Source organism: Natrix helvetica (genome assembly GCF_964273705.1).
Source record: "Natrix helvetica genome assembly, chromosome: 2".
NCBI lineage: Eukaryota > Metazoa > Chordata > Lepidosauria > Squamata > Natricidae > Natrix > Natrix helvetica.
This window is the reverse complement of record NC_138552.1, coordinates 210,608,040-210,621,467: the sequence shown is the minus strand read 5'-3', so window position 1 is coordinate 210,621,467 and position 13,428 is coordinate 210,608,040. Positions and strand designations below refer to the sequence as shown.

General features: G+C 43.2%; 1 protein-coding gene across 1 annotated transcript in view; it reads right to left on the bottom strand.

Annotated features, from left to right (window-relative positions):
- SYNJ2 (synaptojanin 2) overlaps positions 1-13,428 on the bottom strand; it is a 57,326-nt gene that overhangs the window by 25,751 nt on the left and 18,147 nt on the right. The window contains exons 8-14 of the mRNA XM_081941249.1: positions 9,594-9,757; positions 8,866-8,947; positions 8,571-8,720; positions 8,319-8,484; positions 7,451-7,642; positions 7,070-7,151; positions 5,783-5,923 (exon numbers count right to left, since the gene is read on the bottom strand). Coding sequence (XP_081797375.1) covers positions 5,783-5,923; positions 7,070-7,151; positions 7,451-7,642; positions 8,319-8,484; positions 8,571-8,720; positions 8,866-8,947; positions 9,594-9,757 — 977 coding nt within the window. The remainder of the gene's footprint in view (positions 1-5,782; positions 5,924-7,069; positions 7,152-7,450; positions 7,643-8,318; positions 8,485-8,570; positions 8,721-8,865; positions 8,948-9,593; positions 9,758-13,428) is intronic.

Here is a 13,428-nt window from a genome sequence, read left to right as displayed (position 1 = left end):
ATGCAAGGTCCGTAACCAACAAGGCCCCCCTCATTAATGAGTTGATCTCTGAGGGGGAGCTAGACCTTGCAGGGATAACGGAAACCTGGTTGGGCCACGAGGGTGGTTTACCCCTCGTGGAAATGTGCCCACCAGGTTTCCGTGCATTCCATCAGCCTCGGGCCCTGGGTAAGGGTGGTGGGGTGGCGGTAGTTATACGGGAAGGTCTAGAGCCGAGGGAGTTCACTGTTCCTCAGATATCCGGGTGTGAGTCCCTTGGTGTGAAATGGGGCCCAGGGAGGCAGTTGGGTTTGCTGATTGTATACTTGGCTCCTCGCTATACATCAGCAGCCCTGCCCGAGCTCCTCGAGCTGATCTCGGAGACGGCGGTTGAGATCCCCAGGCTTGTGGTTATGGGGGATTTCAACCTGCCGTCGACGGGAGCAGCGTCTGAGGTAGCTCGGGAGTTCATGGCTTCCATGACAGCCATGGGCCTGACCCAGTTAATTCAGGGCCCCACACACGAAGGAGGCCACACATTGGACCTTGTTTTTGTATCTGAGCAGTGGACGAGTGATCTGGGTAGAGGGGATTTTACTGTTACACCCCTGTCATGGTCAGATCACTCATGTCTCCGGCTTGACTTCCCTGGCGCTACCCCCCACCGCGAGGAGGCGGGACCAGACGGTCCACGCTGGTACCGCCCCAAGCACCTGATGGAGCCGGATAGGTTCCAGACGGAGCTTGGGCCATTACCTGTAGCCCTGACCCGCGCTCGGTCGGAGGACCTAGCGGCCGCCTGGAATAGGGCGGCGGCTGGGGCCTTGGACCGGGTTGCGCCTTTGCGACCTCTCCTGCGGCAGCGACCCACCCGGGCTCCTTGGTATACCGAGGAGCTGAGGGTGATGAAGCACCACAGGAGACGTCTAGAGAGCAGGTGGAGGTCCTCACGCTCCGAATCTGATCGAACACAGGTAAGATCCTACTTGCGGACCTACCTTGTGGCATTAAGGGTGGCCAAACGTAGATATTGCGCCACCCTTATTGCGTCCGCGGATAACCGCCCTGCCGCCCTGTTTAGGGTGACCCGCTCCCTCTTGTCACAGAGGACACAGGGGGCACCCTTACAGGGCAGAGCAGATGAATTTGGGGAATATCTGCAGGACAAAGTCGCTCAGATCCGGAGCGGATGGGCCCCACTCAGTGGACCAGACGGGCCGCCAACAGCGAGTCTTGTGAGACCATCCTGGGAGGAGTTTGATTCTGTTGCCCCCGAGGATTTAGATAGGTTGCGTGGACGGCTGCGACCCACCACATGTTTAATGGACCCGTGTCCCTCCTGGTTGATACTGGCATCTTGGGAGGTGATCCGAGGCTGGCTTCTGGGCCTGGTGAATGCCTCATTGGGTGAGGGATCCTTACCAACCGCCTTGAAAGAGGCGGTGGTGAGGCCCTTGCTTAAGAGGCCTTCACTCGACCCAATGGAGCTAGCTAATTATCGTCCAGTCTCCAACCTTCTGTTTCTAGCGAAGGTTGTAGAGAATGTGGTGGCGCAGCAGTTTCCACGACACCTTGACGAATCCGAGTATCTAGACTCACGCCAGTCCGGCTTCCGACCCGGGCACAGCACAGAGACAGCCTTGGTCGCGTTGGTTGATGATCTCTGGAGGGCCAGAGATAGAGGTTGTTCCTCTATCCTGGTCCTATTAGACCTCTCGGCGGCTTTTGATACCATCGACCATGGTATCCTATTGCGCCGGTTGGAGGGGATAGGAGTCGGAGGTACCGTTTTGCGGTGGTTTGGCTCCTACCTCTCCGACCGGAGGCAATGTGTGTTGACAGGGGGACAGAGGTCGACCCCGAGGCCACTCACTTGTGGAGTGCCACAGGGGTCGGTCCTCTCGCCTCTCCTGTTCAACACATATGTGAAGCCGCTGGGTGAGATCATCCGTGGTTTTGGGGTTGAGTATCACCTCTACGCTGATGATACTCAGCTGTATATTTCAACTCCAAACCACCCCAACGAGGCTGTCGAAGTGATGTCCCGGTGTTTGGAAGCCGTCGGGGTCTGGATGGGGGACAACAGACTTAAACTCAACCCCTCCAAGACTGAGTGGCTGTGGCTACCGGCACCTCGGTTCAGCCAGCTGATCCCATCGCTGGCCATAGGGGGCGAACAATTGCCCCCTGTGGAACGGGCGCACAATTTGGGCGTCCTCCTTGATGCCCGGCTGTCAATGGATGACCATGTGGCAACCGTGGCAAGGGGGGCGTTCCACCAGGTTCGCCTGGTGCGCCAATTGCGCCCCCTACTGGACCGGGATGCCCTACGCACGGTCACTCATGCGCTGGTGACGTCCCGCCTGGATTACTGCAACGCTCTCTACATGGGGCTTCCCTTGGGACGCGCCCGGAGACTGCAGTTAGTTCAGAACGCAGCCGCGCGGGCTGTGATGGGGAGTACGAGGTACTCCCACGTAACACCTCTCCTGCGCGAGCTGCACTGGCTGCCTGTGGTTTTCCGGGTGCGTTTCAAGGTGCTGATTACCATCTTTAAAGCACTCCATGGCACGGGACCTAGTTACTTGCGGGATCGCATCCTCCCACATACATCCCTGCGGCCAATACGCTCACACAGGGAGGGACTTCTCCTGGTGCCGTCCACTAGGCAATGCCAGCGGGCGACACCGAGGAGTAGGGCCTTCTCTGTGATGGGCCCAACCCTCTGGAATGACCTCCCCCCCGACATTAGAACCACTTCTGACCTCCGCTCCTTCCGGCAAAAACTGAAGACCCACCTGTTCCGACTAGCAGGCCTGGCATAATTCAACTGTCCCTCCTGGCAAATGTATTATATCTGGTTATTTTAGGGGTTTTTTAATTTACTGTATTTGTTTTTAGGGGTTTGAATTTATTTTATATCTGCTTTGTACAGTTCTTTTAACTACATTTTAACCTCCTCCATGTCAATTGTCAACTGTACATATTTAATTTAATCTTATTGTATCCTGTTATATTTTGTATGAACTGTACACCGCCCCGAGTCCCTTGCGGGAGAGGGGGCGGTCTAGAAGCATTAAATATTGTTATTATTATATTATTATGAGATGTTAGCCAGACCCTAATTAATGGAAACTTTCTGTTTAGCACCTTAGACCAGTGATGGCTAATCTTTTTATCGTTGCGTGCTGAAAGTGCGCATGCACCCATAACACAATGCTCGCACGACACTCCCCCATGCACCCTGGCCCCATGCATGTGCGCCCCCACATGCCCCTCACATGTGCCCCATTAAGGCACATGTGCCCCCCGCTCCACGAATGCATGTTGGCTGGCAGGAGGCGCACACACATGTGCATTGAAGCAAAGCTGGGGCGATGGCTCACGTGCCCGCAGAGAGGGCTCTGTGTGGCACCTGTGGCACATGTGCCATAAGTTCGCCATCACAGCCTTAGACTACGCTTTGAATAGAGATATGCACTCTTCAGATTTTAAGTGGGAAGGTGCCTGGGCACATTCACTCTGTTTGGTGGTGATTCCCCAAAGAAACCATGTCTTCTCCTCAGTTCATTCAGTAGTTTTGGGACCCCAAGAAAATATTCATTTAAGGTGGTGATAAAAAGCCACGAGGTGGTGTTTCTTCGTTAACTCAAACCCTTATTTTCCTGGGATCCAGTGCAAAACGTCTTTTAAGAATTACCAACAGGTAGGGAAAATCTGGCCATGGCAGATCTAAAGGACTTTTCCTATTTTGGATCAGAATATTTTGGCATAACAATATTTTGAAGGTTATATAAACTGTCAGAACTTGAGAAAAACAACTGTATATATTCTAGATGCCATTCTTTACTCTGCCAATATCAATCTATGCAGGCAGCTATTTTCAAGGAACATGCCATTACGCTTGCCCTGAAATACAATTTTGTAATGGAGGGCAGTGTGTGTTGCAATAAAGATCTCAAAACCCACTTGTTTTATTATGTGAATTATTCAAGCAGAATGCAATTCAAAGAGCAATTTATCGAGCACAGCTCCTATTCATGTTCCTCCTTCTTTTTGGCATGTTTTATAGCTTTCGATTGCCTAGCAACTGTCTATTTTGGAAAGAGTGTGAGTGTGTGTGTGTGTGTGTGTGTATCTTAAACTTATAAAAACATTTTGTTGTGGTCTGCCGGGGACTACGGAGCTGGCAACAGAGTCAGACAGTGAGGAGATTGGGGAGGAACGTGGGCCAGTCCTGGAATCTGGGGAAGGCTCGGACGAGGGCTCTGCGTCAGAGGCAGAGAGGGGGCCAGGGCGATCTGGGAGTTATGTGTTGCCTCCAGAGTCGGACATCAGCGAGGCAGAGGAATAGGGGGAGCCTGTTCCCAGTGTGCGCATGCACAGAGCTGCCAGAAGGCAAGAACAGTTAAGACAAAAGGGACGACTCAGGAGTAAGGCTTGGAGGTGATTGGCCCCTCCCACAGGACATAAAGGAGGAGCAAAGGCACATGAGCCTTTGCAGGAAGCAACTTTGTTTGCTCGGGTCAGTTTAAATTCTGAAGCTCCTTTCTGACTCTTTGCTCCGTGTGGCCTTGCAAGCTGATTGCCAATTAGGTCTTTGGTAGCATTTCAACGAGCAGAATATAAAACAGCCAAAATATTTAAAAAATATTTTATAAAATAACTTGCATGAATCCTAAAATAATTTTCTGAATAAAAAAAATCATCTAGTGCCAAACATATAGCAATCATATTAAGCATGTACAGGTGTTTCTTCTCTAATCCACCTGACATCTGCGTTTTGTTGCATCTTTGATGAATGATGAAAGGAAACGTGCTTAAGGAATACTGCAAGTACTGTGCCTAAATGTGGTTCACACATGACATGAACACATAGTCACGATTATCATAGGAAATGACTGTGGGCTTAATTCATATAATCTAATTTTTATGGAGAAACAGTGCATAGCTCTCCTAGCAAGACACATATACTCAGGAACAGATACAAGAGTAGGAAAGAATCAAAAGCCATTACTTGTTTTCATTTCTGAACATTTGGCTGTCTTCCATACACAATATTTGAAGTGCTCCTAACTATATGAAGAAATGGGGGGGGGGGGGTAATGTCAAGCCCGAATTTGACATATGTGTAGCCATTTTATTTAGCTCTCTATTATACTATTTATTCCTTTTCTTTCTCTTTACTATGTAAGGGGAGGAGGGTTCGGGCTTGCTACATTCTTAAGGTGGGGGTAAAGAGCGCATAGATAGCGAGGATTGTTTTGGTTAGGTGACCTTGTTTCCGGTGGGAACAGAGGCTGCTCCTGCTGAGAACAGAAAGTAGAGTTTGAAGACACCGGGCAATGTGGATTGAGTGTTCATTGGATAATGTGACTTTTGAGGGATGTTTCTAACTTACAATATTACGTGGTGTAATTCCGGTTTGTGTTCAAATCCGGAATCACAATAGATTTCACCAATTTGATTTCTATCCAAATGAAAGAAATTTGTTTTTGACGATGGATTTTGCACACTGCTTCTTTGAATGGGTTTCATTGCTTGGAAACCTGACAGGTAAACTATAATTCATCTGAGAAATACAGGAATGTAGAAAATTCATTTTGAAAAACAAAGTAATGATCCCAATTCATCCTGGTGAGAAGAACTAACAAAACCAAATACGTAACTTCGATTTTCTTCTAGGCTATTTAAATCAGAATTAGAAATAAACACAGTTGTTCCTTAATTTTCATTTCCATAAAAGAAAATCTACAATCTCTTCACAAAGCTGTCACATAAAAATAGAAGCAAGAAGAACTACCTTATATAGGGAACATGGAACGGTCTTACAAAAATGAAGAGGCAAACACCCACAAGCTGTGTTGAGGTCAACAGAATATATCGATGTGTCCTTGAAAGAGCCTTCTGAATTTGTTCTCCCCATGTCTTCCTATTGGTTGTGCTAAAAAGATAATAGATATAATGTTTTTAAACATACCGTTTCATCAAAGAATTTAACAAAATTCCATCGAATGTTTTATGGATTTGAGCAAAATGCTTTTTAGTCCTAACGATGGACTAAATTAGTAGGTCATTATTCAATTATGTGTACTACATATACATATGAAATTTTGGAATTGATATGATGAAGCTAAATTCATATTGAACCTAAATTCCCACTTCCATAGTCAGCAATCTTGACAAAAGCCACTAAAGATTGCTCTCTTTCTTTCTCAGCAATCCTGTTGAGCACAATTGCTTTTTCTGTGGCCATGAGCTGAAAGAAAGCTCTTTATGACTACATGTTGCAAGCAAGATATGTGGGTACCTGAGTATGATGACACTCCTAGCCATTGGATCATTGCCCAGCAATCAATGTGTGGTCTTCGTGGTTACAAGGATTGTCAGTTCTATGAGTAAATATCAGCTGATGACTTTCAGCTGAATATGTTAACTATTTCCACTGAAATGTATTGCACTTGTATGAGATGATATAAGTCTATTGTGAAGGTCCTTGCACAAGTCATTTATTATTTGATTCTACAGTCAACAATTAGCAATAGCACTTAGACTTATATACCACTTTATAGTGCTTTATCGCACCCTCTAAGTGGTTTGCAGAGGCAGCATATTGCCACCAACAAACTGGCTTCTCATTTTATTGACCTTGGAAGGATGGAAGGCTAAGTCACCCAGGATCGAACTCCTGGCAGTGAGCAGAGTTTGCCTGCAATACTGCATTCTAACCACTGTGCCACCATGGTTAATGGCTATGCATATATGAATCAGACTCTAGAGATTTGTAATCATTTTATTTATTATATTTATATAAAGTCACTGAAGAGTATTGTACCCTGGCTAGTTTATAACATGTAATGTTAAAATACATTTTAATGACAGAGCACCAAGTAACTTTTTGGACTATAAAAATATACATATAAAGAAAGATAATTAAAAAATACTGAACAAATTCATTTCAGGAAATTACAAATACTTTTGAGAATAACAAAACTTATGATAGCTCTGAAATTACCACAAATAAGACATTCAGTGAGCCTCTCAGCCAGGCATTGAAATAAAGCAGTTGAACAATTCAATTTCAACCTACCTCGCATTCACAATATTGCCAGCATTTAATTCTACCATTTCTTCAAATCCTACAGCAAATATGTCAACGGGACAATGATCATCTGTTGGGATGGGAGGGAAAAACCAAACATATGAACTTAATCTAATCATTCCATTTCAGGAAAGGAGATTAAACATTAATAATTAAGATCGCCTTCCCAAATGCACATACTCCTACTCCTACTAAAAGTATCTAAAAAACTTTGTTACTCTTACAATGGAACTGAGCAGTCCCAAATGACATCCTCATATATTCACACACACACACTGTACGTACGTACGTGTGTGTGTATGTGTGTGTGTGTGTGTGTGTGTGCGCATGCATATTTTTGTCATTATCACCTGTAGGACTTTTTATTACCTTGAAACTCTGAAACCCCACAGAGCTTAGGGGAATCAAGTAACCAATCTGTTAATTCGCTGGTAGCAAGGATATTACTCTTAAACTGTTTGCCTCCATTTACATTCCAGGTCCCCATGGCAACACGAATTCTCTTGAAGTTTGTGAATTCAAATTGACGCTCTGACATGATGTTCAAAGTACTTGGTGTCACTAATGGAGATGAGGAAAGAGAGGAAGGAAAGATATTTTTTTCCCTTAAACTATGAACCATAGCACTGATTGCAAATTATCTCTTGATAATTATTTTGCTGTCATGCTTCCAAATATTTCCTTTATAAGTACTCTCTAAATGCAGGATAAGCATGTTAAATTATATTGAACTCCTTATAGCAATAATATTTCTAACTAGCGAGAGTTCCCAAGTAGGTACATGGATAATGTGACAACAGATCCATTTTCTCCTCTACAGAGAGAAGCAATTTTGCATGATATGTCCATAGTTAAAAAAAAATAGGGACATGATGTTTGCAGATTCCACCCTCCTTCAATGTTTTGGAAGGTCACCCAGCTTTCCTGAGAAGATTGAAGTGCCATTGTGGATGGGAGGGTCAAGAAAAAAATGGTGAAGATCTTCAGGTCCTTATTTTATCAGTAGGATTCTACTGTTGCATTAAAATCTCCTACTGGAACCTTTCACTTGTCAGACACTGATTTTGGAAACAACGAAGAGAGTGGCTGAATATCCTACTGGGAGGTCCCAAACATTATGCTGAAATGTTTTCTAATACAAAATCTTGTGCAGGCTTACTTAAGTGGATTACTCCCAAGAAATATACAATAACAGATATGACTGCAAAGCTATTGAAATAAAAATGATCTTGCTTACTCAATAATGCGGTATGATCCAGCAGCATTCTCTCTTTATCAGCATACTCTTCGTTGTAAAAATCACCCATAAGCAGTAAGTCAATGGCTTCCTGTTTCACGCTATCAAAAAAGTTTGACTGAATGGTCAGTGACACTGACCGGGCACCATCTTTGAATTTCCCAACCTATATAAGAATAGGATTAACAATTTAATTTAATTTCATAGTTATTGAAATGTCAGAGAATAACTGGAGCTCACTTTTTCCTTTACCTTGGCTTTTCCTTCTAAAGCACGGCTCCCTGTAAAAATCTTGCTTAGGCTGTGCCCATTGAGGGCCCACATTGCTTTGTAAGACTCCAGAAAACGCTCAACTATAGGTTTGGAATTTAATCCTAGGCTTTCTAGTTGACTTTGGAGAATCTGATTTGAAAAAGAAAAATACAATGCAGAACAAGACAGGACACGAATCAAATTTCCCACCCGCATAATATTCAATGTTTGATTTATAATTCCTCTTGTAAGGGTTTTGCTCAAATTCTTAGAAACTGAATGCTCTATCACTCACCTCAAGGGCTATGAAGGTTTGGACGGTATTAGTTCGATTTAGACAATCCAGACAATTCATTCGAATGGTACCCATCTGTTGACTTCAAAAAACAAGTCAAAGAACTAAAAGAATTAGTACTGGACTTCCCCTTATAAATTGAGAATTCTACTGAGGAATTCTAGCATGAAAATTTAGGATTCTATGGACAAAAGTACAAGTCTTAAAGCAGAAGCACAAATTACAACAATTCAGTTTATTCATTGCTAGCCTCCTTTGCCACAATTCATCAAGGATGTGCATCTGGAATGCTGAAATTGGCTAGATCAGTTTCCCCCAAAATGGTCTCCTCAGAACCATAGCCCAATTCTGACTGGAAGGAATGTTGGTCCTACCTGAACGTTCTTTTGAACGTTCTTTATTTTACATGCTGATTCCCATACATCGAAAGAACAATTAATTGTAACTATTATAGGAGCCGTGGTTCATATTAATTTGCTTTACAAATGGATGAGATTGAAAGATCAGCAACGGATATGGGGTGTCCAAAAATGTCTGAGTCACCAACTTTCCAGACTGTCCCATATGTACAAATGATGAAGAGCTGTAATTTAAATAATCCCACTGGCATAAAAGTATCAAGTTTAAAAGCAAGTTGGCATAAAATAACCACAACCGTAAAGTTGGAGCATGAAAAACTGTTCAATAAAAAGCACAAACATGTGCAGACGAAGGAGTATAATACTCACCGGGAAGTTGCATTTTCACCCTTTGTAAAGATGTCCAATTCTTCCCAGTGCAGCTTTAGCTGAGGCCCCAGCAAATTCTCCAGTTTCCCATCTTTTGCAAAATGATGGTAATCAAAATTAATCATTGGTGTGTCTACTGCATGGGATGATGCCCAAAGTAATTTCTTACAAAAGAAAAGAGCAGAAAACAATCTTTTTTGTTACTTCATTTGTAAAAGTCTTTCTGATAACATGTATTGAACGACTGGTGAATGATGTATACAGTAGATATATATGTATGTATGTATGTATGTGTATAATCTTTATTGTCATTGTACAAGTTACAACGGCACTGAAAAAAGTGACTTACCACTCACTGTTTTTCACACTTATGACTGTTGCAGAAGCCCTGTGGTCTTGTGATCAAAATTCAGCCGCTTGGCAACTGATTTCGCATTTATGACGGTTGCAATGCTTTGGGGTCATATGATCACCTTTTGTGACCTTCGGACAAGCAAAGTCAACGAGGAAGCCAGATTTACTTAACAACTGTGTTACTAACAACAATTGGAGTGATTCACTTCTAACTGTGACAAGAAAGGTCATAAAATGGGGCAAAATCCATTTACAAATGTCTCCCTTAGCAACAAATTTAGGTCCCTATTGTGGTTGCAAGTCAAGGACTACCTGTACTTAAAGTTTCTGTGACATGACATCGTAAAAAAAATGGATTCACCATGTTCTGATCTCATTGGGATTTAGTTATCTATCCTTTAACGTTCTCCACATGAATTAGTTCAGCAATCATATAACCCAATATTATGGAAAGGGCAGGTTGAAAAAGCCTAGTTAATACTTGTGATACAGCTGCATTGCAGTCTGTTTATTGTATTCATGGCCTGAATATTTATTGTCTTCATTACAGGTTGGGACGCAGAGAAATAAATTAAAATAAACTGTATTTTGTTCCCAGAAGCAATAAGACAGTGTAAGTAATAAAATCTGTTTCTCATGTAATACATTACTATAGTAGAATATTTGAGGCATCCAGTCCTACATTGAAAAAAAATATCAGCCAAGAGACTACAGAATTTGGCAGAAATCCCAGCAGACTGGTAGAATGCAAAATATGCTACTATCACAGAAATTACTGATGGAATATTATATAAGCAGAGTTAATTCAAAAACTAATCAGTGAAAAGGAGACATTATGGACAGGATAATAGGCAGAGAAATAATATTCTTATATAGTAATATATATTAGAAATCATTTCAATCTACACCTGTCACCTCTGCCTTACAATGATGCTTTATAACAGCTCAATCAGGAGCCGAGGATCTTCTTCCCAAATGATTTGGTGGGAAGACTGAATCAAAAATATAGTTTACTATTTCTCCGTAACGGAATGTATAACTGGAGTAGCTCAATGCGGTATCACAGGCTATCACCACAAATATATTGAATGGATCACAAGTACAAGTAGGACATAACTAGGGTAGCCTCTTTGGCTTCATACGTGCTCACATATGGGAAAATGGTGTTTGAAAATTAAACCCCCCCCCCAAGAGGCCGTTTTATATGTTGCCCTCATGTCTCCTTTATGTGGCCTTGGCTGGACCGCATTGCATAAGATGGCTATGACTAATAGGTGTGATGTGAGTAGGAAATTTCTCCACCCATTCACAAAGCCGTATGCTTGTTGGTTTAGTGCTGTTGTTTCAAAGATTCCTACCCTGCCCTTTAAACTTGGATTGTGTGCAGACAGCAGGGGTGCAAACGCTAAATTGATATGGAATTTACTCTCACTAGCAATATGATCAAACTCATTGCAAACTTCCAGTGGCTAAGATCCAAAATAAATTCAAGAGAAAATCACAGTGTATGTAAAGGCTGCTTCTAAGAGGCGATCAGAAGCAATATCAGCTTGTGTTTGCCACTGGATCTGTTCCTTTGCTAACTGCCTACATATCTTTGACTATTTACAGGCCTCAGTTCTTCATAGCTTACTTAGGAACGACTGCAGCCCTACGGGCCCAGCATGAGTCATTGTTCCAAGCATGCTATTCACTTCTGTGGTTGTATTAACTGTTAACTTCACAGATGAATCACAACAGATTGCCTCTAAACAATGCAAGTGGGAAAGGCAGCAGGAAGAAAGATACTTGCCTTGGTACTCCCCAGGTCTTCTGTTCTCAAAGTTTTGAAAACTTTGTTTTTAAAAAAACATTTAAAATGTTAAAAAGAGAATAAATGGGAAGTCAGCGCGCTGAGGTTTCCCAAAAGGCCTCTAGGTTTTATCAATAAAAAGAGGTTTAAGAAAGGAAGAGTGTAGATGTAGCCAAATGCTTTGCAGTTTCCTGCCCACAACTTTAACCTGGGGTGACAGAAAATCATCTTGCAGGATAAGACAGGGATGTCAAACTCACTTCGTCATGGCATCATCACATGACGTATTGGGACTTTCCCCCCTTCGCTAAACTGGGTATGTCCAGAGCATGACACATCCAGCCCACAGGCTGAGAGTTTGACAGACCTGGGCTAGGAGGAATGTTAATACATGATATCAATTCCCTATCTGGTCGCATCACACTCATGTCAGAAGAACCGAGGCGCTTCTGGATTGAAAGGAGTAGCCAGTGACATCCCCGTTGCCTAGGGAAAGCCCAGTTGGGGGCTCCTTTCTTGTCCCCGGTAGGAGCTGGAGCGAAGGATGAGAGCTCACCTTGCTCCACGGCAAGCACTCCGTCTCTAACACATGCTTCCTAACTTCCAACCCAGTATCTTAACCACACAAGCCACCGTGCTCCTCTCTTTCTCGTAACCATTTATCTTCCCCTCCCTCACCCTATATTTCATGTTCCATGTCTGAAATATGGGCACAGTAGTAGAAGCTTAGCTGGGTGAAAGAGGAGCTACTTCACATGCTGTAGGACCCTATTTTTAATCCAAGTAATCATCAAGAGAGCCCACCTAAGCTGAAAGCAGGGCTGCGTGGAACAACCCCCTTCCCCAAACTGCCTGATTAGTCGATCATGCTGGATATTTGTAGGAGATGACCCGGGACAACCCAAATGCGGGGTGAAACACGTAATCAGCCCCCCCTCCCATGAATTCTCTTGATTCTTAACTAGCACCAATTTGCCTTGACGGTCAGTAGATCAGATTCTTGTGTATGGGTAGAATGTAATAAACTTCTAGTATTTTGAACTCAGCTCCTCTTCCTGGTTACCTGCTCCTGACATTACCATCACAGCAGAATTCACTGTCCCTTCCTCTTTCCCCCTCATCTTCAAATGTCTCCATGCACCTTGGAGCAATTTCACTTGGGTGCCTTCATGACACACACACACCCATAGTCCATAAAACTAAAGTGAACAGTAAGTGAAGGAGTCACTTGCAACTAGTGGTATGCAGGAGCCCGCTTGTATCAGCTTGAGAAAATAGAATTGAGACGCAAGACTTAATGCACAGTGCAGGGGAAGTGGCAGAGACGGCTGCTAAACATTTATCAACATGCCAGTCCTCACAACCCATTATGTTCCTTGTCAACATTTAGCAATTTTTACAAAATCTGATACCCTTTACAGAGCTTAACTCCAGTACATTCTTACATCTTACATTTCTTTTTTCTCTGATAAAGCCTTATTGGAAAAGCAACAGCATATTGCTGTGGGTTTTTTTCCTAAGAAAAGAAAATCCATGGATACAACCTGTCATCCTCTGCTTTCAGTGGGATTATTTCTCTAAGAAATAGGGATCAACTTCAGATAAATGATTCAGTCATACTCACAATTACTTATCACCCAATTCTTTCCAGTAGGTTGTCAAAAAAAGCATTTATATATATTTTTTACC